Source organism: Alligator sinensis, unplaced genomic scaffold (assembly GCF_000455745.1).
Source record: "Alligator sinensis unplaced genomic scaffold, ASM45574v1 scaffold123_1, whole genome shotgun sequence".
Lineage (NCBI taxonomy): Eukaryota > Metazoa > Chordata > Crocodylia > Alligatoridae > Alligator > Alligator sinensis.
In genome coordinates this window covers 29,682-55,478 of record NW_005841985.1, presented here as the reverse complement: position 1 = coordinate 55,478, position 25,797 = coordinate 29,682, and the positions used below count along the sequence as shown (strand labels likewise).

Here is a 25,797-nt window from a genome sequence, read left to right as displayed (position 1 = left end):
TTGGACCCCCGCCCCCGGCTCGGGGCGATCCCGGGTCGTTTTCATGCGAGCGGCCTTTTGTTCCAGGTGAAGTGGGAGCCCCTGGGCTCCCCGGCCCTCAGGACGGGCCCCGGGGACACGCTCGCTTCTCCCTTTCTTAATCCGCGCAGTGGAGGTTACTTCAGGGAGGAGGAAGGACACCTGCTTTCCAGGCGCTAGATAATATTGCCAGGTTGTAATTCTCCTAAGGCTGCACGCCAGAGAGTTTCAGGGCTGTATTATCTGGGGTCAGTGTAAGCATCTCAGCCTGCTCTAGACGGGGCTGGCAGCTACCTGTGCTCCCTCCCCCCAACACTGCAGCTTGCAAGTCTGCCATGCAGCCCCCATGCCCAGAGCCTGCCCCCTCCCTGCTTCGTACCCTGCCGCTGAATCTGCAGGCGCATCAGGTCTCTGCCACTGGCCGTCTTGTGTCAGCTGCAGTGCAATGTAGGGCTAGGACAGACAACCAGCTGACAGAGGCTGTAGTGGGAGTCAGCAGCCGCCAGGCTTTCATGCATCTCTGGTTCCTCACTGAAGGGGACCAGTAAATCCAACAGAGACTCCCATGCTTTCTGTATGTACAGCTACTCCTCACTTAATGTCCCAGTTATGTTCTTGAAAAATGTGATTTTAAGCAAAATGATGTTAAGCGAATCCAACTACATCACAGCAGTTACCTACTAGCAGGCAGCGGCCAAACAATGTTATAACCGAACATTGCACGACCTTTAAATGAGTGTGTTCTCTAATAGATCAGTGATGTAATAATGAAACAATGTTATCCCGAATGATGGTAAGTGAGAAGTACCTGTCAGGAGATTTCCTTCACTTGGGAAAGGTCTGTCAGCAAAACCACGTAGTATAGGTAGGCCAAAGGTTATACGTCCACACTTCAAGCTGCTTTGTGATTACAAAATTCTGTCTTTCTGCTAGCTGACCAAAAATGATTTCTGTTGCTGCCTGGCAGCAGGTATGTGTAGACATGCCTACAGCTTCTGCCAGCTTCTATGGTTCCTTCAGCAGTTGGTGCCTCCCATATACTTCACACCTGGCCAGCACAACAGCTGTAGTAGAGCCACCAGAAGCACATCACTGCAAAATTTTTGTAGCAGCTTCCTTCTGACAGCTGCTATTAGCAGAATTTATGGCACAGACACAACCTAGTGCAGACAAGATATAAGAGTTCTGGTAGAAAGATGGAATCTAAACTCACCAAAGAGCTTTGGGTGCAGAAACACTCAATGTTTTGCTGGTAGAATATGGTAGTAAGGATGAGAGAACGTAGATACATAGAACTAACAGACTGGCGCATGTTTTGTCTGACCACTGGGGAGAAGTCCAAAGTGTGTTTGAACTGGGTTTAAACTTGTGTAGTAAACTATTTATACACTATTATAGAGCAAGGATTCTTAATCTGGAGGGCCTATATGTGCAGCAGCTATTAAGAACATTACGTGTGTTTTGTGATCAGGAGAGGGAGCCTACTAAGGAGATGGTGTGAAGTAATATATGGTATGATCTGTATTACATGGCTTTGCTGCTCCATGAATATTCAATGCTCTGGTTGAGTAGGCACAGTGTACAGGATAGTCATTGTAGGAGGGCACCTTGTTTGTTTGAAAAGGGGAGGAGTAATGGACCCTATGGACATGTGAAACAGGGCTTTGTATTTTGGGGTCTGGAGTACCTGTGATTATCTGAAAGGGTATGGTGACATTAATAGTATTTGAATTGGTGAGATCTTTCCATAGCAGTTGTTAGAGGTGCAGCCCCCAAAGTCTAGAGCTAAAGAACAGACAAGGGATTTGATGCACCCATGATTAGGCAGGGAATATAACTCCTATTGTTTAAATAGGAGTTTTAAATAGCAGGGATTGTTTCAAGGCAAAGTGTTAATTTGAATAATTCACAGGTACTTAATGTGGGACATTGAGTTTAGTTGTCTGTAAGGTCTGGATTTGATGCACCTCAAAATGCTCTAATGCAATCAAACTTGTGTTTGTTAGTGTTTAGCCTGAGTGTTCCAGCCACTTTTAAAAGAGAAGCCACACAATTGTAGCATAGTTTGGTTTCTACTCATAGCCTATCACCCCATGTTGAGAGAGGGGTGGAAAAAGGATCCTGCTCTTCAAGTAAATATTTTATCATTAAGTAAAAAGAGTAGTGACCCCATTCTTCTGTGTTATATTGATTGCTACAGAGCTATTTATTTGGTTCATAGTGCACTGTTCTTTTCAGGACAATTTCAGAGGACCTGCCTTTTATCTTAATGCTTCTGTTTTGAATGTGGGCCATAAAACTTTAGAGTGATACTTTCAAAAGCACTTTGTTTTGGCCTTGTTATTTTTCCTTACTGTATCGTCTAGTATGAGCTGAGAAGAGACCCATAAGGAATGAAAGCTCCAAGAGGGGAGGATGTTGCTGTGTGAGTGGCAGAGGAGAAAGAGAATCATTTTTGAAGGAAAAGCCAGTTTACCAACCATTGAGGGGAGAGAAGAGTATCTACATCAAGGATGTGAAACCAAAGCAGCTGTGGATGAGTGGTGCTGGGCTGGTCTGCAGGCCTGATTGGGCCCATGGACATGCACACACACACACCTTGACCCTCTTTCCCCTTCCCTAGCATACCTGATTTGGCTGCCACTCTAGGTCCCTTACAGTGGCTGGGTCCGGAGCTTGGGCGCCTAAGCATCCCTGTTTGGCCTGCCACTCTAGGTCCCTTACAGTGGCTGTTCCAGGATCTGGGCCGCACAGCATGGATGCCATGTGTAGCAGTTTGGTGGGAGCAGTGGCCACCCCAGCTGGACTGCACTACAAGCAGTACCGCACTACAAGTAGTACCTGCCCTAATTGTGCTGTACATGACACCTGCTCCAGCTAGTCCAGAAGCCACACTGCACATGGCACCTGTGAGCGTTGTGTGCAATGTGGGTCCTGGACCAGCTAGAACAAGCACCACATATGCAGCACATATCCCAGAGCAAGTGCCACGTGGCACAGTCTAGCTGGGGCAGCCATTGTGTGGAGTGCTGCTCCTGCTACTGAACTGTGCTGCATGCAGCACCTGTTCTCACTGCTCAGGATCTGTGCTGCTTGTAATGGGGGATCCTAGACCAGCAGTTATATTGTGTATGCTGGGGGAGGCAAAAGGTCTGTGGGCTAGATCCAGCCTGTGGACTACCTCAGTGTCATCAGTACATGCTATACCCTGCAGTGGTGGGCTTAGGGCTGTTGGGGCCCTCGGCAAGAGTGTCAGTTGGGGCCCCTTAGAGGCATGTACTCAGGTAACTATTGACCCACCACAGTTGTATCATAGATCTTTTAAAAATTCTTTGGGGGAGTTAGATAAATAGTTGTGTTAAAATGCAAATAGAGCTTTCCTTGCAAAAACTCCCAAAAAAAAATTTGGGCCCCCTAAAGTGTGGGGCCCCAGGCAGTCACCTGGTTTGCCCTCCCTTAAGACCACTACTGTACCCTGCATGGGTCTCATCAGACCCAGGGTCACCAAGGAGCTGGATGGCAGGGCTCCCAAGGCTGGATCTAACCCACAGGCCATATATTTGACACCCCTGACCTACATACTCATAGATTATGGAGTTGGAAGGGACCCAATGGATCATTGTGTCCAACCCCCTGCCCCTGGCAGGAAAGAGGATTGAGGTCAGGTGAACCCAGCCAGGTGATTGTCAAGCCTCCTCGTGAAGACCTCCAAGTTAGGTGACAGCACCACCTCTCTTGGAAGCCCATTCCAGACTATGGCCACCCTTACTGTAAAAAATGTCTTCCCAATGTCTAACCTAAATCTACTCTCCACTAGTTTGCACCCCTTATTAAAACATATTAGTTATTCACACACTATGGTGATGAACAAGCTATAGATTTATAGCCATTACCTGTTAAGAAAAATGGCAAAGTCAAGCATTGAAAAGTTATGACATACAACATTTATTCAGCTCCCTAGTGCAGGGGCCAGCAACTTTTTTCATGCTGTGGGCCAAAACAACCCATCCTCAGTCTGGCACTGGTCAGATGGCTTCACTGGTATGTCAGTAGCAGGGAAGCTTTTCCTGTGTCCCTACTAGAGTCACACAGCTGGGAGCTGTGCCCATGCCACCACTGTTTCTCACAGCTCCCAGCTGAAGGGTAGTTGAGTTAGGGCTGGGCAGATAGAAGCTGCTTCTGTTTCTCCTCATCCCCATCCTTCTCCCCCCGCACAGCCCTGCTCTCAGCACAGTTCCACTCTGGCTGGAAGGTACACTTGCACTGCAACCTTGAGAAAGGGGCATGGCCAGCAGGGAGGGGTGAGGATAGGACAAGCAGTAGTGACATGAGCACTGTTTCAAGCACTGCGGCCCTGGGGCAGCTCCTTGCTGCTCAGTTCCAGTACAGACATGGGCACAGGCAAAGCCTGAGATTCAGCAGGCTGGATTCAGTGGTTCCATAGGCTGTACATTGCTGACCCCTGCCCTACCACACATGCATGTGACCATTTACTATTTTTCTTGTCAAGACTCCCATCTCATTTAGTGCACAAGATAGAGAAGGCTCTGTTAAAAGAGCAGCTGTTTGAAATTACATTTTCTTCTTGCTCAGTGCACGGCTACATGCCTTGCTTACAGTGTTATTCAAAGGACAGACTCATTAATTTCCCTGTGGGTTTTTCTGTAGTGTTCATCGTTATAAGATTAGGTACTTCATAAATAGGTTCTCACAACATGCAAGATGAGGAACTAATGTATTCATTCTGTAGATGGGAAAATGAGGTCTAGAGAGCATCCACAGATTTTGGGTGTTCAGTTTGAGATACCTGTGGCTCAGTTTCATAATGCTTAGTACTATATACAACTTTACATATTTAGAAGATTTCTGAATGATTTCAATTTGCAATCGATTTACAGAAAGGCTGAGCGCTCTGATGGCAGAGGTGCTGATGCTTAACACAGAAAAGGGAAGAACACTATTAGTCATCCACAGTAAAAAGTGTGGTTTAAACTACTTAGCATTGCAGTGGAACTCTGTGGCAGTAGCCAGTGTGAAATCCAGTTCTTCTGTGAAGAAATTCAGCTGTCGTCTACTCTTTCTGTCTTCCTTCCATCTCCTGCAACAAATGAAACGGATCTGTGGGTGAACTGCCCTTTTTGTTCACACAATCTTAATTCATGCCTTGAGGAAGCGTATACTACACATTGGACATTACAGGGGTCCGGTGGACAAAATAGTCATGTAAAAATCAGACTCTACTGCCATGCATACCTACAAGGAAGCCAAGTTAAGTTTGCATATACAAACTTACATTTTGGCATAATGTTTTGTTTTGCCACCTTAATGATCATATATTGATATATGAACAACAAATGAGCAGATGATTGCGGTGGGGGGAGGGGAAATGACACATGCTTTGTTGTTGTTGTTGGTTTGTGTTTTTAAAATGCAAATAAAAAAAGCAAACAAACACAATGCACACCAGCCATTCCCCTTTCCCCTCCTAGAACTGTGTTGTCACCACATCAACACCCATAGGAATCATCAGTAAGGCTGGGACCTTAGGATTTGTTCAACTGGCAGAGCTCTAAGTTTCATACCTCTACTTCCCAAGCCCTTTTTCCATGGCTGACCCTGGGGTAGGGATGTGGCTGCATAGAACAGTGAGGGCCAACCTTTTTGGCAGCCCTGTGCCCTTGCTAAGTGTTAATCTGACCTTGTTCCCCTGCCTGATCTGCTGCACTGCTTTCTGCTTCTGACCCCATGTGCCACTGTGTTCCCTCCTCTGCCAGATGCCACACATACAAGCTGCTAGGGGTGCACCAATAAAGATTTTTGGGGCCGATATTGATGGCCAATTATTAACAAGCCATATCAGCTGATACAGATCCAATTGCTGATATGCAGCTTGGAGAGCAACATCCAGCTGGTAAGTCTGAGGGGGCAGGGAAGGGACATGGTGGGTGGGGAAGGACAGATCAAGGCCTTCATGGTGAGGGAGGGAATAGGGCTGGGACAGGGCCAGGCAATGCCCAGGCAGGGTGCAGGACAGAGCCAGCAGCTCATGTGGGGGTGTGGGGTGGGGCAGCAGCTCCCAGCCACTATGCATACCCCCGAGGGAGGCATGAGGGGCATGTGCCCCCTGGATCCAGGTGTGGGGTGAGGGCGGGCTGCCCACTCGAGCCCATTGCTGCCTCTGCCACTTTCCCAGCAGCAGGGGCTGGGCTGGGGCTGCACTTGGAGCAGGCAGCAACACTGGGAGAAGGGGCCCCTGTAGCCCCTCTTCCAGTGCCACTACCCACGCTGAGAGCAGCCCCAGCCCAGCCCCCTCCCCCCAGGAAGAGCCTAGCACCAGCCCTAGTCTTGAGCGGGCAGCCCACCCGCCCTCTCCCCATGCATAGTTCTGGGGGGAAAATATGCCCTCCATGCCCCCCTGGCGGTGCGCACAGTGGCTGGGAGCTGCTAGCCCCCTCCACCTCCTGGGACGAGCTGCCGGCTCCGTATTGCACCCCACCCGGTCAGCACCTGGCCCTTACTCAGCCCTACTGCCTCCCTCACCGCAGGGGCCCAGATCTGTACCCCTACCCCCTTAGACTTACCAGCTGGATATTGCTTTCCAAGCTGCCAGGCTGCACTCCTGGCCCCATGCATGTTGTGGCTGCGCACATACATGTGGCATTTATCAGCAACATTAAATAGGCCACATCAGCCAAAAAAAGCCAAAAATGTCCGTTTGTTGGTGTCAATACGATATGAACCAATGTATCAGTGTACCTCTAGAAGCTGCCCATGCCACTTGTGGCACATGTGCCACAGGTTGGCCACCCCAGCATAAAGCCAGGTTTCCTGTCTGGTATAACCTGTTTATCTCATGCCAAGGGCAGAGTTATGCAGATACCTGCCCATCTGGTCTATTTCTCTTCCAATTAGGTAACAAGGGTGCAGGTCAGAAGCAACTGGAAGCCAGGGTTCACATAAGGAACAGGAAGATAGGGTCACAAATGAGAAGAAGACAGGAGGGAAAAAAAAAAGGCAGGAAATAACAGCAAGTCAGGAGATAAGTACTCAGGAGGAAGGCAATAAGTCAGTGATTTTCAGCCTGTGGTCTGCGGACCCCTGGGTCTGCAGATTATGGCCAAGGTGTCCACAAAGATGACTGATCAAAAGTATGTGAACCCACACTTACAATTCAAAGGGGTCTGCACCTCTATTCAAAATTTCTCCCAATAAGGATGTAGGGAGAAGAGATCTGAAAGACAATGGATAGAAGAGAAGAACTATGGAAGATAACTAAGAGGGAGGAAAGAAACCATTAACAGAAGAGAATAGACCTGACCACAGTGCTCTTCATGGAAGGCTTACGAAAGGCTTTTCCATGATTAGTTCAGTAGTTCCAAACTTTGGCTCCGAACAAATTGGAGCTATACTCATAAGCCTTCCTAATTAATTGCTCAACATCGAGAGGGTCCAGAGGAGGGCCACTCACATGATCCAGGGACAGCAGGGCAGACCCTATGAGGAGAGGCTACAGGACCTGAACCTGTTCAGCCTTCACAAGAGAAGGCTGAGAGGGGACTTGGTGGCTGTCTACAAACTTACCAGGGGGGACCAGCAGGGAATGGGAAGACCCTGTTCACCCATGCACCTCCTGGAGTAACAAGGAATAACAGCCATAAGTAGTTTGAGAGCAGGTTCAGGCTGGACATTAGAAGACACCATTTCACAGTCAGGACAGCTAGGATCTGGAACCGCTCCAAGGGAAGTGGTGCTGGCTCCTACCTTGGGGTCTTTAAGAGGAGGCTTGACAATTACCTAACTGGGGTCATGAGCCCAGTATTCTCTCCTGCCCAGGGCAGGGGGGTCGGACTTGGTGATCTACTTGGGTCCCTTCCGACCCTGCATCTATGAATCTATGAACACGTGTTGATTCTTTTCTGCTAATGCTCTCAGTTATCTCCAGGTACCCTGGTGTTCTCTGTTTAAAATCAATCAATCAATCAATCACAAATTCTTCAATTAAACCCCCCCTCCCCCAAATCAATGTTTTTCTGTGATTAAAATGAAATGCCACTACATAGATAGGTATCAGTTGAAAACAATGTTTTATTGATATACTTACAATTTTAAAGCAGTTTGGAAGCCTATCAGTGCCTTAATCACTGTAATAAAATACATTCTAAATACCTATACTTTATCATGGAAAGTCAGAGCTCCCTCCCCCCTTCACTCCCCAGGACATGAGTCTAGCTGTGGCTTCTCTACCCACCCCAGTGTTTATGGTGCTGAGCAGCCCTGATATGCCGGTGCCTTGCCCATGCCATTGCCCCTCACTCCTGACCCACAGCCCCCTGTCCCCCCAGCTCTGCTGGAGGGGGCCCCCAGCTGCTGGTTCTACAGGGCAATGGACCCAGGTCCACAGTTCCCTGCACCCCCGCAGCAGCACCTGAGTCCCAGCTGCTGCAATACAGCAGAGCAAGGAGCCTGACTTCCCCCACCTCGCCCCCCCGCCCGCCAGGCAGCATGGCTGGAGTAGAGCTCATTGTGGGGGGAGGGAGCAGATGCTCTGCGGGCTTGGGCTTCCTACTGCCCTCTCCCCAGGGTCTCTGCAGCAGAGCGGGAGAGACTCGGCACAGCAGGGCAGAGTGGGGCAAAGAAGCTCAGTGTCACTGCTGCAAACCTCACGCTGCCATGGCATGGTGTCCGTGGCTGCTGCTGGGTAGGCAGGGAACACAACTCCACACTGCCACCCTCACTGTTGCCAGGCAGGTAGGAGGCAACTTGCTGTGGCAGTGCAGGGCTCGCAGCAGCAAGGAGCTTCCCTGCCCCACTCTGTCCTGCTGTACCGGGTCCCACCCGCCAGGCCATGGAGGCCCCAGAGGGAGGGCAGCAGGGTAGAGAGCCCAAGCCTGCAGCGGGCAGCCCACATCTGCTCCCTCCCCACACACAGATCTCAGGAGCACATGCCCCCTATACCCTGCCAGGGAGTGTGTGCAGCAGTGAGGAGCCAGCCACCCCACTGCCCCCTGGAGGAGCCACCTGCAACTCCATCCCGCTCTCCACCTGAGCCATGCGACTGCACATTCTAGCCCCAGGCCTCAAGCCCCACACATTGCCCCATCTGGGCACCAGCCCCAGCCCTGCCCATGGAGGCTTCAACCTCATTCTCCCCTCCCCACCAGATTTTCTTGCAGGGAGCTGCTCTCCAAGCTGCCTCGCAGCCCTCCTCCTACTCCCCCCAGCCCCTTGCAGACTGGAACTGCCAGTCTGCAAGGGGAAACCCACCATTTCCCACTTCAAAATGAGAAAATCTGAGTTTTACCATGTTTTTCTGTGGTGAACACATAACCAGATCCCTGGTTCTCATAGTTTTTCCCTTCCATCAATTCTCTTTCAGGTCTGTTCTCCCAACCCCACGCCCCATACCAAAAGCCTTCAAGTTGCTAGGAGCATGCAGTTGTTTCTTGATGGTGGTGTGTAGCTGAAGTCACCTTTTCTTGCAGCTAAACCTTGTTGTGAAAAGAAATAAGCAACCCATGAGCCGGTTCCTAAGCACGTAGCTCTGCCTGCACATGTTACTCCTGTTATTTTCTTAGGGAATCTTGTGGGAGGCAGAGAGCCATTAGGAGATTCCAAGAGACAACCTGCACTTTACCCACAACATTACACATAGAAAGCTTAAAATAGCTCCAAGGTTTATGCAGCATTTTCTTACCCATTCTCTTTGCCCAATACCACCACTGAACCACACAAAACACGAGGGACTCCCCAGTCTGGAAAACACTGATGTAGGTACCTCTCAGCATTTAGACATACATTTAATATTACAAGCCATTAGCAGTAATGCTTACATATTTATCCTTTAGCTTTTTGAGGTTTTATTTTTCCACTAGCTCAGTTGCTCTTTTTCGTAGCTTCCTACTTTAGTATTAAGCCTTAAAACGTCAAAGTATCTGTTCCTTTTCTTGTTACTTACTTCTCTTTTCCAAACCTCTCCCTTTCCTTCCTTCTTCCCCTACCTCCACAATTTTAAATTACAGGGTATTAACTATTCTGACCTTTGTGCATCTGCACCATTCAAGCCCCACATCAATTAGTATAAAAAGACAACATATGTAACCCATTTACTTACTTTTACCCATACCCATTTGACCCCAAATAAATGCTTTAAAATGTTCTGTGATAACAGGATCTTTAAAGTCCATCCTAATCTAAAAAAAAGTTCTACAGAAAGAAAACCCAGTAAAGTGAATAGATGCTGTTTATTCCAGGATTTAGCTGGAATTTAAAACATCTGAGACTAAAATAGTGATTCCCTTCCCTCCCTCATTAAGTATCTTCCTGTTTTACTTGAAAGGTTACTGTGTACCTAATAATTCTCTTCTTGTGGATACCCAGAGCCACCAAATCTGAGCAGCTAGCCACCCATCTCCTGCTAATGCCTAGTTGAGGTCCAGGAAGTAGGCAAGATGGTGGAGTAGCACTTAAGACCCCTCACAAAAATGCAGTTTTGTGCTCTGCATTTGACATATGGCTGTGGATGGTATGTGGCTGCCTGTCTTATGCATAATAGCCCAAGAGCTAGAGGACTCACCCAGTAAGGGGAAACCTTTTTAAATCCCCTTCAGCCTCAGAGAGTTCAAATTAACATCTCCACCTCCCAGGATTTGCCCAAATGAGTAGACTCAAGAGAAGGCAGGGATGAGGAAGCTATTTCTCAATCCTGTAGAAGCTGTGCAACCGTCTGGAAAGGAGTGTCTAGAAAGGAGTAATGCAACAGGGACTCTATAGCATAATGGTGAAGGCATTGCTTAATAAATAATGGAGTCAAGGAAGAAGGCCAAGCATTATGGAAAATAAGGGATGGTAGTGGTTTGCAGGTAGGAAATGGCAATTGGAAGGGAAGTTGGTAGTGTGTGATAGGATAAGTAAAAGTTATATTTGGGAAGGGGGACTTACAGTAAAGCTGTGTTAACCAGCATTTTACTAACTGGAATACTCTGTTAACCAGAATTTCCAATATCCTCCAGTACTTTAGCAACCAGAATCCTCACTTTAGCAACCCGAATCTTTCCCCAGTCTATCCGACACATCCATCAAATGTTTCCTGAAAGGGCCAGGAAGGGTGGCAGGGGAGGAGGGGCTGGGATTGGGAGGGAACCAAGCCCAGGATTGGAATCAAGCCTGGGGCCTGCTGCACCCGTGTGGCCACCCCTTTCCCCATGCCCGGGGTCATTGCCCAGCAGCATCATCCCCTGCATGAGCAAATCTGCCACCCCCAGCACCGCATCACCGCCGGGGGGGGGGGGCCTGCACAGAGCAGGACAGGCTGCCGCTGCAGGCTGGGGCCAGGGTAGTGCCAGGCTCTTCCCAGCAGGGGTGGCCGTGCTGCGCTCCAGGCGGGCAGTGGTGGCCCTGGGACGGGCCTGCCTCGCTGCTTAGCCCACCCAGTGGCAGGATGCACATGGCACCATGCTGTATCACTTTCAAAGCAGCAGCAGTGAGACAGAGGCAGGGAGCGAGCCCACTCTGCAGCTGCAGCCCGCTCTTGCCCCATGCACAGATCGGGGGTCCATGTGCCTCCCCACCTAGCTCCCCACGCTGCACCTCTGGATGAGCCGCCAGGCTCCAATTGTCTCATGACCCAGCCCAGCCGGGGTCCCATTCACAGCCTGGCCGGGTTGTGGGACCATCCCCACAATGTAGGAGGGAGCGGGGCAGGGGTGACCAATTTGCCTCTGCCCCACTCCCTCCTGCACTGTGGGCATCTTGATCTGCCTGCCTGCCTCCCTCCCACCTCCAACCCCCCAGTCCAGGCATTCATAAGGAAGTAGATTGAAAGAAACTTACCTGCCCGCTGAGCCGACTGCTACCCTGGCTACGCTGGGTATCCAAGTGTGCACGCACCCCCCCAACTGCATCTGAGGTATAAAACTCTTAGATAACCAGAATTTTTAGGTAATCAGCACACCCCTTAAGACACTCATGCAGGATAACAAAGCTTTTACTGTACAAGTTACTGCAGAAGTTACATCCACTGAGGAAAGCATGCATTTTATGAGCACAGATGGTCCTGGTTAATTGGTTATTCTGCTTTACTGTCACCGGGAGTTTTTTTCCCTCGCTGAAAGAATTGAGACAAAACTTTTAATTTCCTACATTTAGGTCTTGATTCCAGTCTCATGCTCCTCACTTCCCCATGGATGTAGCTTGTTTGAATTCTACGTATGTAAAAGTACAAGACAGAGCAAAATTTTATCATCAATATTTTGCCAAATATCATGCTTATGTATAATATTCTTGATTCAGAGATGATACCTTTTTTAGGTCAATTATAGCATTGCATTCTTTCAGTTGCAGATTATCAAATCATACAACACCATCTTCTGAACCTTATTTCAAGAAATCTTTGTATAACCATGAGGACATTTTTTCAGAAATGTTTACAGTTCTTCACTGAAAAGCCAGCACAGCATCTGTTCCCAGGTTACCCCACATGAAATTCCCTTCACAGAATGGGAGCTCCCAAGTAGCTACCTCTCACCCTTCAACTAGCAATTGACCCTCTGGCTGCTTTGCATCAGGCCTCACGTAGGTGTGGTGTTTTGTTGTAGTAGGGCCAGTATCTTACCTATTTGTTATAACCGTCTTGTTTTATTTGTTTTAGGTCCAAATATTAATAGGAACTAGCAGAAAGAAGTGCATTCTTCAAGTATGGAAGAGGATACTAAACCGCTCCTGATCCCTGATGGAGGTGGTGATGAAAGCAATTATGGAATCATGAACATTCAGTTTAGTCCAGAAGACCTTAAATGCAAAAGGTGAGGGGGAAAGTCTAATATTAATACAACACTGGAAATGGTGGTTGTCTTATATTTATACTTAAAAGAAGAATTCTGTGAAGGAAACAAAAAAACAAACCACTAACATTTTGCATCTGCTGATTTTTATAAATCAAAGTTTCTTCTTTGTGTCCAGTCAGTGTCATTTTAAGCACCACCTGCATTTCATAGAATACATTTTTTATTTTTTCTCTTTTCCTTTTTAAGAAAGAGATCTTGCTTTTGAAAAGTTTAGTGACCTTGCTTCAGTGAGGGCATGCTAGAATGCAGTTGGTTTGAAAAGATATATATGCATGCATGTGATAGGTCTTGTGGCCACAGAGGGTACTCTGAGTGAACCTGCAGCTCTTACCTGTGTCAGACTGCAATGCCAGTCTCCTTAATTTGCTCACCTGCCACGCCTTGTTTTTTAATAGTAAAAGTTGATTAAGGGAGGTTGCCAACAGGCTTTAGAGTGAACCTTATTCCTAAGGACTTCTCACTGGGTCTTAATCCAGCCCTCAGGCCTGATAAATACCTCGGCCTAACTAGGCCGCTGTAAAACACCCAAGGGCAAGTTGTGTGGCCCGTTTTCCTCCCCTATACCACACCCCAGGCCTTACAGGTATTATCATATCGTTGTTCACTTGTTGGGCTCTGGCCTCTTCAGCTTCCATCCTTTTCCTCCCAGAAAGGCCTTCTAGCCCAGGCCCACTGTGTTGGACCTGGCTGTGGCATTAGCTTTGGTTTGTCTCTCTCTGGCTCCAGCCCCTGTAGCCTTGCACACTGCCCCTCTCTGGTCTCAACAGTAGCTCAAGCCTTGAGCCTGCACATGAAGGGCTCAAGGCAAGTGTCTGCCCTTTGGGTACAAATGGAACCTCTATAAACCACCCCTTGCAGTCCCAACCCAAACTATCATCATTAACGGTAACTTAAACCATAAGCCCCTGGACTATGACAGAAAACACAAACAGCAGGAACACCCCGTACCCCTTTAAGAGGGCACTTTCCTCATTCCTAGCTGTCATACTTTCCAGCCCAGGGCTATACTCTAGCCCGGGGTGGGCAGTTATTTTGAGCAGAGGGCCACTTATTGAGTTTGGGCAAGCCATTGAGGGCTGTATGACAGGCAGCCCAGAGCAGATTAATATTAATTTTCTAAATTTTTTAGGGGCCCTGCGGGCCAGATAGAATGGCTTGGTAGGCTGCATCCGGCCCCCAGGCTGCATTTTACCTATCCCTGCTCTAGCCTATACACTATACAGCCTTGGGCTCTTTGGTCCCACACATAGCTTCTCTGGGCTCTCAGGCCCCAGCTCAGCCTTTCCCTGGGCACACAGACCCTCTGGTAGGCACCTCAAACCTTCTAGGGAGTTAACCTAAAACAAAGGCCACTTGCCTATAAACCCAGTCTTTCTCTGCCCAGGGAACTTACCTCTGTTCCCAGGCCTGCAGAGTTGTTTTGCTAAATCCAGGTCCCTTCAGGAGCCCTTCTGCCAGGAGCTCCTTACTGCAAGGTTGCCAGGGAGAGGTTCCCTGACCTGGACAAGCTCTGGATTTATATAGCTCCAGCCTGAGCCCTCTTCTGATCAGATGAGTCCCTCATTAGCTCCCCGCTGCCACCTGCAAGCAGGCTCACAGGCTTCTTGCTCTCTTCAAGGAGCAGGTACATCCCAGTGCCCTGCTACAATGTACCTGTTTCAAATATGTCTTAAAACACTGAACAGAATCAACGGGCACATATTTATCACCATGCCTATTAAGATTTTTACTTACTGCAAAATGTAGTACCACTAACTTAGTGGTGAGAATATCCATGAGAAACCACCTGACTGTGGGCATGAGTACAGCTGCACAACTTCCCCCAGGTCATATGATGCACGGGCCATACACCATACCGTGCTGCATGCTGGATGCTTTCCCACCTCACTGTACAGCAGGCACCCCTCCCTGCTATACCATGCCATCAGCCCCACTGGCCCCTGATCACTGCACCATGCCATGTGCCCCGTGGCTGCTTCTGCTGTCATCGGAGTCTTCAGGCTCCTTTTCCCTCTTGGTTTCTACTTCCTGCCTCCTTAGACCAGGGCTTGTTGGGTAAAAAGACTAAGAAGTGGAGACCGGGATGGGCTGGATGAGGGGAATGAAAGTAGGCTTGAGGAGCCAAGAGTGGGGAAGAATCAGGACTTGGGCAGATTGGAGGGGTTGGGCAAAAAAGTCATTTGTGGAGGGAAATGGGCAGAAGAGTCCACCTTTTGCTATCAGCTACTCAGTTAGCAGAAGTGGCAGAGGTCAACATGGTGGATCTTAAAATTCCTTGTGATAGAATTTGTTTTTTTCCAGTTTGTATTAAAAAAGCCTAGGACATTACATGCACTTATTTACACCTAACCTAATTGCTTTTAAGAAATATTCTTATGCTGGAAAGTCAAACAGTTCCAAGTTAGGAAATGCCAGAATTAAGGATGCCTGCATAATCTTAATTCACCCTCTTGTGCATTCATTACAATACAGTCTTTATTGACACCATCTCATTATCCCTGTCTGCTTCAGTGTACAAGATGAAATGCTCTGAGTGAATCAGGATTATGTATTAAAGGAGACTTTTCTGCAGCAACCCTGGCATATTTGGTGCAGAATATGGAAAGTAGGAAGTGAATGGATCAAGGGGATGTGAGAAGAGAGATGTTTGGGTAGTTCAGCACTGCCCTGGAAGATTGGATTCTATGCTTGCCTCTGCCACAGAGTTCCTCCTGTGTCATTCTACTCAGGTAGTTTGTATTAAGCTTTTCACACATAGTCACTGACTGTAGGTCTTACATTTTCTGAGTCCCTGACAAAATGTCATAGGGTCTGTTTCCAGAAGCACTAAACACTCACAGCTGCAACTGGAGGCTGTGCTTTGAGTATTCAGAGTGCTATACTGTGGTAGGTTTGCTGAAAAATCAAGTCTTCATATTTCAGATTAGGCACCCAAAATGAGTGAGCATTTTTTACATTAATCTCTCTGTGTCCCGGCTTCCTTTGCACAGTATGAGGCAGGAGTCCTGTGGAAATAATAGTACGTAATCACATAATTGAAGTCTGTTTCATAATGCATATGTGCAAAGTGGTCAAATTCAAGATTGCACATTCATTCTGGCATTTCCTACCTTCTGAGTGCATAACTTTGCAACATTAATAATGTTCTTTTAATGTCCTTTGGTATACCAAAAATCCAAAATCATAATTTTAAAGTATTTTAGAGTAACACAGTAGAACATTATGCCAATAATAATTCCAGTAAACCTCTAATAAATACTGATTTTAAGAGAATGTAAAAAAGATTTAACATATCAGTGGGGGAAGCCCTGCTTACCAGTAGTTGAGCAATCTGCTGCTTTTCAGCTGCAGGGAACAGCACTAGGTGGATCTTAACTATGGATCACTTTGGCTCTTTTACTTTTCGGCTTTACTGAATGTACCGTTTCTGAGGCAGGTGCAGTTTGCACAAGAGAACGGAAGGTGGCACTGTCATCTTTTAAATTTCCTTTTAACACAGCAGGAGAAGTGAAAAGAAGGGTCTTGGCTGGCAGTATAGGCACTAATATATGCATGTACATTCGGGCCTATTTGCTGTTGTATGCTTGGCTTGAGGTACCAACACCTGATACCTAATTGCTCCAGGGGCATTTGTGCATGGATGCCAGGGCCTAAAGCCTCTGTGAGCCCCATCTTCCCTTTCTAGATTAAGGAAGAAAAGAAGGGATGGGGACCTCATGGAAACAACAGGGGTGTAGGGTGGGGCCCAGTAATATTAGTGTAATGCAGATTGGGAGCTAGCAGAGCCTGCTTGATTGAGGAAGAGAGAGGCATTGCTCTCTTGCAAATTGCTGCCTTGGATTTGGCACTGAAAAGGGCCTGGGGCTCTTCTGACTCAGCTAGGCCAGATGCAGGTGCTCATTTGTATGGCTTTAGGGAGTTGCTAAGGGCGGATCATTTCTCTGTATGTGAAGATTGATGCGTAAGAGATGGTGACACATGGGTAATAAGAGAAGCTGTGATGGAAGAGAGATCATGATCTAGAAAAGGTTTGTTCAAAGTGAGGTGCATCCATTGCTTTGTGTGGTGAATCTGAGTAGCAGAGGAGGGGCTTTGTGCTTTGCCCTCAAACTTGATCTCCCAAAAGAAAAACCAAAGTGCGCACTTTGAGCAATCTTTTTCCCCAGCCTGTTTTGTTCTGGCACATTAAGTGGTCCACATGCCTTCTCCTTCCTTTTTGCTTGATTTTTGTTTCTAGTTACTGCACAGGCCACCAGTTTTCTCACTCAGATTTAGCTCTTCAGCCCAGAACTGGCTTTTTTCATTCAGCTAGGCTTATAGTAATACAAAGTTTGCTTGGTAGGTGTGGCTGGTGCCACTACAAAAGAATGCCTTGCCTTTCCCCACCCCAACTCTCCTTTATTTTCATCTTGGCCTGGCAGCACTATCTGGCATTGGCAGAGCAGAGGGAAAGGCTAAGCCAGATGCTCTTTGACTCACCTCTGCAGTTCTGAAAGAAGTGTACTCAGTGCCCCAGGTGCTTCTTAGCCATTCACTCCATCTCTGCCTTTTTGGCTCTGCTCCCTTTCTGCCTCTTTTCAAATACCAGACATGTATCTCTAGGGTACAGCTGCTACAAGAGATGACACTGTTGTCTTTGTAAAGTCTTTAGTCTATGGTAGAGAAGCAAAAGAACAGGTTTGAAAGATGTTGGCAGCATGGGCATATCCATGGAGGGGGGCTTCCCTGTTGTCTGCTTTATATGAGCCTTCAGTCCCTGAAAAGACTTAAGTTTTCACACAAGGAGAAATCTGAAGACAGTGATTCTTAACCAGGGTGCCTTAACATTCTTTCAAGAATGCCATGCCATGCCATGCCCTGCAATGTTAGGTGTGCAAACATGATTCACAATATAAAGCCAGTGATGTGAAATAAGAATTATGAGTGTTACAAGCATTCTGGCTTATTGTGGTCTTTCTGAGTTCTTTCAACAGAAAAAAATGCTCTATTTTTTTTATAGCAAAAAAAAAAAAGGGTGAAAGCAAAAGGCTGGAATTTCCTGAGGTGTGCCTCAGGTTTTACCAGGGTGGTGTGAGAGCCATTGGCTTAAGGGCTAAGAACACAGACCTTAACTTCCCACCTCAGAGCAAGGAAGGATAGAGAGGAACAAAAAGAGAGAGCTTGAGGCCAGCTGTCTTAGGCAGCCTGTAGAAATAGAGGGGCCAGGGTCAGGCAGGGTTAAATGCAGATTAGCATAAAGCAAAGCATTGTGGGATCAGAAACAGAGAAGTGTTGGGTACAAGTGTATGTATTAGAGATGGTGCTGACAAGCATGAAGATATTTTTTGGTTTCCCTAGTATAGCTTGAATTCCCTGTTTATATATGTTAGGAGCCCCTGAGAGCAGAAAAATATCTATCACATATAAACAGTATTGTGAGAGGGGATCATGAATGTGGGCTACAAGTAGATTTTGTTAAACCTGTTGCTGGTGGAGCCATGATCAGACACAGGTTTGTAGTGTTTTCTAGCCTTTTTCAGTTTGTTTTAAATAGTCTTTTCTTTCCATGTTTATAATTTTGTCACTAACTTAGTCTTTTGTCTTAGGGATTTGTGATTAGTGTTTGTTTTTTTGTAGGTGGTTTTATTATTTATTTCATAAGTTGTTAGCTGGTTTTGTTAATTAGTCTGGGTAGTGTTGCAATTATTCTGGGTAAAGCTGCAAGGTGGAATAAAAGTACCTGTTGAATTGAATGTTGAAAATAGCTTGCTTTGTTGTCTACTTTGTTTATTAAAGTTGTAAATGACTTTCTTGTGTAGTATGTTTCTTTGTCTTTCTAGGCAAAAAAAGTCCAACATAATAGAGCATTTCAAAATTGGATGCGGTTGCTTTGTGTAACTTTCTTAACATTTCTAATAATTTAGAATGAATGATTTGGTAACTATATAACTTCTAGCATATTTTATTATGGTAGTTTGGCACAGCAATATTATCTAGTGTATTAGAGTAAGGACTCCATTTTTCTTTCCCTCCCTCATATTTTCTCTAATTTACAGTTTTGTTGTCTTTGGGAATGTGTGATGCTATGAGGATGAAACTGGAAGTGTGTTGGAAGCTGTTCTAATTGAAAATGCTTAAGACCCAGAGTAGAGGATGTATCCAGGCTTCTGCCCTGAGGGAAAACAAAAGGCACATAAAGCCAGGGACTTGAGAAGAATGAGAAGTTAAAAAGAGAATAATGAGAGAACACCAAAAAGATGGAGTGGTCAGTGTGGGAAATATTTCTAAATGGCATTAGAAGCATTGGAAGGGGCCCAAGGACCATCTTTTCTTTAGAAGTAAATTTTCTTTTCCTTTAGGTTCTCTTTTTTTCCTGTTCTTTTTCTTTTTCAAGTTTTCTTGCAAGTTAAAAACAAACAAACGTAAGAGATGCTGTGTAGGTATCACTAGATACCTGAACTCTTCTTTTTACATAGCAGGTATTGCTACATGCTTCAGCAGCCAGGCTCAGATTTGACTTGCAGGACGACTGTTATTTGGAAGACAGATTGCTGGCTGTTTGACACCTACAGACTAATAGAGGAAGAGTGCAAATAATTCCTTGTATTGGAGTGCAAGTTTTTTACTCTCTCTTTCAGGGAGGAAACATTGGTTATTTCCCTAGATGGCTCAATATCCTTAGAATTAATAGGGGGATTATTTAAAAATAGTAAATATAGTATAATAAGGGGTGGACAAGCAGAAGTCTGCTAAAATCAGAAGTGATGCTCAAACGTAGTATGTTCAGTCATATGGATTGCCTACATAGAGGAATTGTATGTCTGTGTACAGACTTATTCTGAAGCATTAAAAAGGTGCTCTGATTTTGGTTATCAGCAGGGATCTTAGTTTTCTCTCTTTAAAAATCTCAAATTCTCTGATTCTTAAAAAACCCCCCAACAAATCCATTTTTCTACAATTAAAATGAAACGCCGCTATGAAATGCATCTTAAAATGAAATGCATGTGGTGCCCCCTGCTCAATTACCCTCCTTCTGTAGCCCTAAGTAACCACTTTTGCAGGCAGGAACTCTACCAGCCTGCAAGGGGAAACCCACTGTTTCTCACACTTTTCTCCTCTAAAGGAAAAAATCCATGATTTTTCCACAGTAAACGGAAAACCCAGGTCCCTGGTTATCGGCACCATATACAATATGGAAAGAGACAACAGAGCACACTGTGGTTTATCCTATTAAGTATGAGGAACAAACCCCTGTACCAAAGACCTTATACTGACTGTCATACTCTGATTTTTGATTGAGTCTTCCTTCATGAGTGGACTACTGATTTCAGGAATTTCTGACTGTAGGATTTGGGGTCTGAAGATACAGAATCTTTACAGCTGAGAGCCAGGGTGAGATAAGAAGTTTGCAGAGTAGATTAGTTTTCATGAATGATCTCAAGGAAGAGAGGACTGTCAAATCATTAAACGGTATAACTACTTCCTCTTCCCCCTTTGGTTTAACATCATCTATTTACTGGCAAAAGTGTCTTCAAATCCAAGCAAGACTAACTCTAAAATATTTATTGTTAATTGATGACATTTCCACCCTAATTTTTAAACACATGTTCCCAATATATCTTTCAGTTGTCCCAAAATATGCAATCATTTTAATAGATTTCTTATCTATCACTGAAACTTAGCAAATTCTAGTGTTTTGACGATATACAATTGTTTAAAATTCCAGCATATTTCTCCTACTCAAGAAGGATAGTCAAATTTAAACTATATTGTGTCCTTGGGGGAGGAGGTGAGGGTGTTTATCTGTAAATGTGGTTTCTATATTCATACTTCTTCATTCTGCACGTATACTTATACATGGCACTATACCTTTTGATGCCTATTGTGTATAGTTTAGACAGTCCCATCCAGAAAAGATATTGGACATCCTTATAATTACTGAGATTATCATTGCCCAAGGCAAAAGTGCTGTTTGTCTGAAATGACAAGGTAAAACCCTACAGTATATAGATAGCTATAGATGGATCTTTCTATACATTTCAGACAAACATCACTTTATATAAATTTCCTAGAAAGTTTGGGAAATGAAATTCTTTGTTCATTAGTATATACTTGCTTCCAATAATTTTATGTACATTATAAATGCTGGTCAGAAAATGCATATAGCTTAGAAACTGAGTCCTCCTGACCAATGGAACTGAAACTTTTGTTTTAACAAAGAAACATCATAGTTTTATAAGGCCTGATATTTGGAAATAAGTGAGATGGAAAGTACTACACTGTATGCAAAGTCACTTTTAATACTGATTGGATTAATTCTAAACGCTGAATTGGTGAGAGTAGCTAGGCTATATAGTATTAAAGCTATACACACACAAGTGCTATAGGAAATGCGATGACCTCTCCCTTGCCCACTGTGAGCTGTGGCCCACGGGTTCTGTGCCAACTGCAGTTCTGTGATGTATGCAAGGTGAACATCTCCTGTTTGGGTTCTCAGCATCCAACCCCTGCCTACCATGTAATGCAAAATCCATAAGTTCTCATGCAGCGTTTGCCCCTGAACAAAGAATATTGCTGGTTGGATTAATTTTTAAAACTGGAGTATAATAGTGCTATTGCCCTGGACATAGTGAATCCATTAAATTGTGTGTGGCTCTCCCATGTCTCTGAGTGCTTGGTTAATGCTCTTGTTATTACTATATTTATCTGTAAACCACATGCACATCTGCCCCCAAAATTTGCCCTCCAGAATTAGGGTGTGTGCCTTAAGCGGGGAAGTTGATTTTTCTTTGCTGGAAGAGAACAGAAATATACAGACACTGCTGTCATGGGTGCCAAGATGGCTGCCACTTCTCTCTGGGCCCAGCAAGCAGAGGGGCTGGAGTCCTTTGTCCCTCTCACAGCTGAGGTCGCTGTTGGCTGAGCAGCGTAGCATGCATCTGGAGTAGTCATTGAGTTAGCTCAGGGCAAGTGAGCTGCTGCATGCTGTCTGTCATCAGTACCTTGAGGCTTTTGGTTTGGAAACAACACCTTATTCTTTACTGTAAAGAAATAACAGTCTTGCTGCTGCCCTTGCAAGGGTCTGGGCATAGCCTTGTTGCTGTTCTGCCATAGCAGGACACTTCTGCTGCCCCATCTAGACTGCTTCCTGGGATGCCACACTTCCTGGGCTCTCTCTGTTCCCTAGAGACCTGACTTAGTGTCACACAGCCACAATGCTGTCAAAATCTTTTTTTCCCCTACCGTCTGACGTCCAAAAACAAGGTACATGCCTTGGGGGTAGGGGAATGTGGTACACAAGGAAAGGCAGTACTTCTCCTACTTTGTACTTGTTGTCATACCCTCAAGTATTTCCCCGTACTGCCATTTTTTTTCCTTTTGGTTTCATGGGGCCTCTTCAGAGTGCTGTCCCAAGAAGAGAAATTTATCACAGATCTGCTGAATGGCTGAGCATGGTGTTGGCAGGGTTTTCTTCCTGTAGGATTTACAGCCCTGTGGGCAATGCTTAGCCCAACCTGCTCTGGGTCTCTGGAACAGCACATGCAGCCAGATACATTTCTAGGCCTGGTTTTCAAACTGAGTGCAGATATAGAGAACACAAAAATCGCTCCCTTGTTTTAGGCAGATTGCCACTTTTCCCAAGGAGAAATCACCACTCGCATTCCACGTAGAAAGGTGACATCATGATCTACCCGTATAAGCTCATGGATCGAGTTAACATCCTTGGAGAGATTCCCCCAACTGACAGACCAATGAGCAGGAGATCTTGTTAACCAAATCCATGTGTTAAGCAAGGCAGTGAACGCTCTGGTGCTTAAAAATGTCCTTGTATCCTGCTGCTTTTCAGTTGCCCTCTCTGATCACTGTTGTTCTCAAGCAGCGTGTGTCCGACTGGAGTGGGAGGGAAGGGAACCCAAATGCAGCTGCAAGAAACAAGATAGCAGCAGCAGGCTGGAGCTTCCTGTGGTTCGAAACAACTGTAGTAGAGTAATGCTTTCATTTTATTTTTTCCTTATCTGCTATAATAGCTTTTAAATCACACCCAGCTGGACTAGTCTGCGAATTGCATAGTTAATCCAGATTCTTTCCATCTGCTTTTACGTTCATCGGAAAGCATTCATTTCTGTTTTGTGCTATTGACCATGAGGAGAATCGCAGAAGTGAGCATTCAGGGTTTGGGGAACAAGCTTCATCTCTTTCAAGTATCTTTTAGCAGGCAGTAAACAGAGCCGCACTTTATAAATTGGGTTTTGTTAACCTCCAGGGGTAAGCTTGTGCATGAGGCAATATTTAATAATGTACCTGGAAGGAGGATGGGAGCTCAGTTGAGAAAAATAATGCCCTGATATGAGGGTGAGGCTGAAAATCGTACAGCCCCCATGAGATGTTCCTGTCACCAGGGGCCGCTGCCAGGGGAGTCGGTAACTACTGTTGCACATCTCTAGGACTGAACTTGAAAGGCTGTTGTTTGAACCTGTGGTTTTCCAGACTACTCGTACCACAGGAAAAATTCCACAATATTCTTCCTGACTATTTTTTTTGCTGCTGGTGAATCAAGACTCCTAATTTAGCTTTATTTGTAATTTGCAGTGCTCTGGTTTATACCTGCCGCCTCCTCGCCCCCTCCAGCCTCCGAAAAAAAGAAACCAAACTGGAAAATTAACAAACAGTTCCAGGAAATGTGCTTATCCACTTCACATCTACCTTTGCGTAAATACAGTGCTGGATACGCAGCCTTGTATCTATCCTGTCTCCAAACATCTTCCGTCCACATGGTAGACAAAGAGGCAGAAACATTATCATTCCAAAGGATGTTTGTTTCCATATGGCTACTTTGGGGACAGGCCATGATCTGAACCTTAGGAATTTTTGTTCCTGAGAATCATACTCCAAGTGATTAATCCAGTGTCTTTCGAAAGGAAACTGTGAGGTAGCAGAACATTAAAACAGACTTTTCACTTTAAATTTAAATATATTGTATCAAATTCTGCTCTTTACCCCAGTTTAACAGAACACAACTGGTTTGTTGATTCTACTATGTACAGTATTAGTCAAAACTCCGTTAACGGTTTGCCACAGTATAAGTAGTACAGCAAAAAAAATTGGCCTGCTGGCTGCTTTTCTGGTTTTTGTGTTGTTTTTAATGTGATTTATAAAGAGAGGTAAATGCTGGCTTCCGTCATCTGTGGAGTGTAAGACACTGACGTGGTACAGATGCTGCATGTTGGATAGCTGTTTAACAGAATTATGTAAAACTGTTTTCTGAATTTTACCTGATAATGCTGCCTAAAGGTTTGTGGTGTTTTGCTTTTCACCCTCTTCAGACCATTCCATGTGGAGCCTACAAACATCGTTAGTGTGAATGATGACACACAAAGAGTTACAGATGAAGCATCAGCAATGAATAAGCGGATTCATTACTATGGCAGGCTTACTTCTCCATCAGACAGGGCAATGGTAAGAAAAGGCCAGAGATACTAATTAACAGGGGTATAATGTAATGTGATGGGGTTACTACGAGGGGTGCCTCACCTGCACATTTCTGCATTAGAATAAAAGAAAAGAAAACATTAGTTAAAAGTGAAAATTGCTTTTAAATAAGAAATGAGTGGCTACGCACATCCAAATTTCTGTAGAACCACAATCACAATTATCTTGTTATATATTTTTAGCATCTAAGAGACATGTAAACAATGCTGAACCTGTCTTAAAATTTGGCTACAAGAACTCACATAAATGCTGATTTATTAAGCTTTAATGTAAAAATGTGTTCATTTTGTTTATTATAAATTGGCTTGCATGAGAGAGGAAGCTGTGATCTTGCTAAGGCCCCGGGCAGATGTTACAGTTAAAACACGATTAACCAGTTAATCGCATCCTAAAGTGTAACCCAGCCACGTATTCAGGAAATTAATGACGTGACAAAATATGAATCAAGCCACAAAATGACGACACAAAAAAATGTGTACTAATTTTGTGTCTGGTTTCCATTGTGCTTTGAAACAAATGTGTGGCAGGGTGAACTGCACTGGCATCTCCAACTGGACCTGGTGTGTTCCCTGCCAGCCAGCAGTCTGCTGATCATTGTCAGGACTGGAACTGCACAGGGGCTGCCCAGTGTGGCCCTCATCCTGCAAGCCATGAGTTGGTTGGGCAGGGAACATACTGTTACAGGTTCAAGCCCCACTGCAGTCTTGATCCAGCCGGCTCCAGGGCTCACAGTGGGACTCAAACTGGCCCTGTTGAGTCCCTGAAGCCAACTGACAATTAGCTGCTTGTTGGGAACTGTTGCCAGTGCAGGAGGAGCCTGAGATCATGATGCTGCTCAGTGTTGCAATGCAGTTTCCCCTGCTCCAACAAGTATCGCATAATTGGGATCTGATCCCAAAATTGCATGTCTTGCCGTGCAAGTGCGTCATGGTGGGAGGCACAGTTGTTGGGATCACTGGTTAGATCCCATCACATCTTTAAATAAATATCTGTCAGCAACTTAATACTACTGCTTTTGTTATCTGTTTGTTAGATTGCTCCTGATCACGTTCTGCCAGCTCCAGATGAAATCTATGTGTACAGCCCATTAGGAACTGCTTTCAAAATGGATGGTTGCACAGAAGGCTATGGTAAAAACTCCAGCATAGTAACAATGTACGTTAAGCACTTTTGTTTATTGTGGCTAAAAATTACAATTATTTTAACTTAACAGCTTTTACTATAATCTGTTTAAGTTCATCACGGGGGCACAGAAGGGAATAGGTGAGTTTTTATTCAACAAGGCGCCCCCGGGGGTTACAATAAATAATGGCCACAAGCTAACAGAGAGCAGATTTAGATTGGACATTAGGAAGAACTTCTTCACAGTTAGAGTGGCCAAGGTCTGGAACGGGCTCCCAAGGGAGGTAGTGCTCTCCCCTACCCTGGGGGTCTTCAAGAGGAGGTTAGATAAGCATCTAGCTGGGGT

General features: G+C 45.5%; 1 protein-coding gene across 2 annotated transcripts in view; it reads left to right on the top strand.

Annotated features, from left to right (window-relative positions):
- Positions 1-12,462: 12,462 nt before the first annotated feature.
- Positions 12,463-25,797, top strand: part of SLC38A9 (solute carrier family 38 member 9) — a 41,310-nt gene continuing 27,975 nt past the window's right edge. Inside the window, exons 1-4 of one of the 2 annotated variants that reach the window (XM_006021263.3) lie at positions 12,463-12,483; positions 12,665-12,818; positions 24,164-24,296; positions 25,363-25,484. In XM_006021263.3, the coding sequence (XP_006021325.2) occupies positions 12,712-12,818; positions 24,164-24,296; positions 25,363-25,484 (362 nt within the window). In that variant the 5' untranslated portion in view covers positions 12,463-12,483; positions 12,665-12,711. Of the gene's footprint in view, positions 12,484-12,664; positions 12,819-18,111; positions 18,352-24,163; positions 24,297-25,362; positions 25,485-25,797 lie in introns of those variants that run through there. The other variant, XM_025201154.1, reaches the window with a different exon arrangement.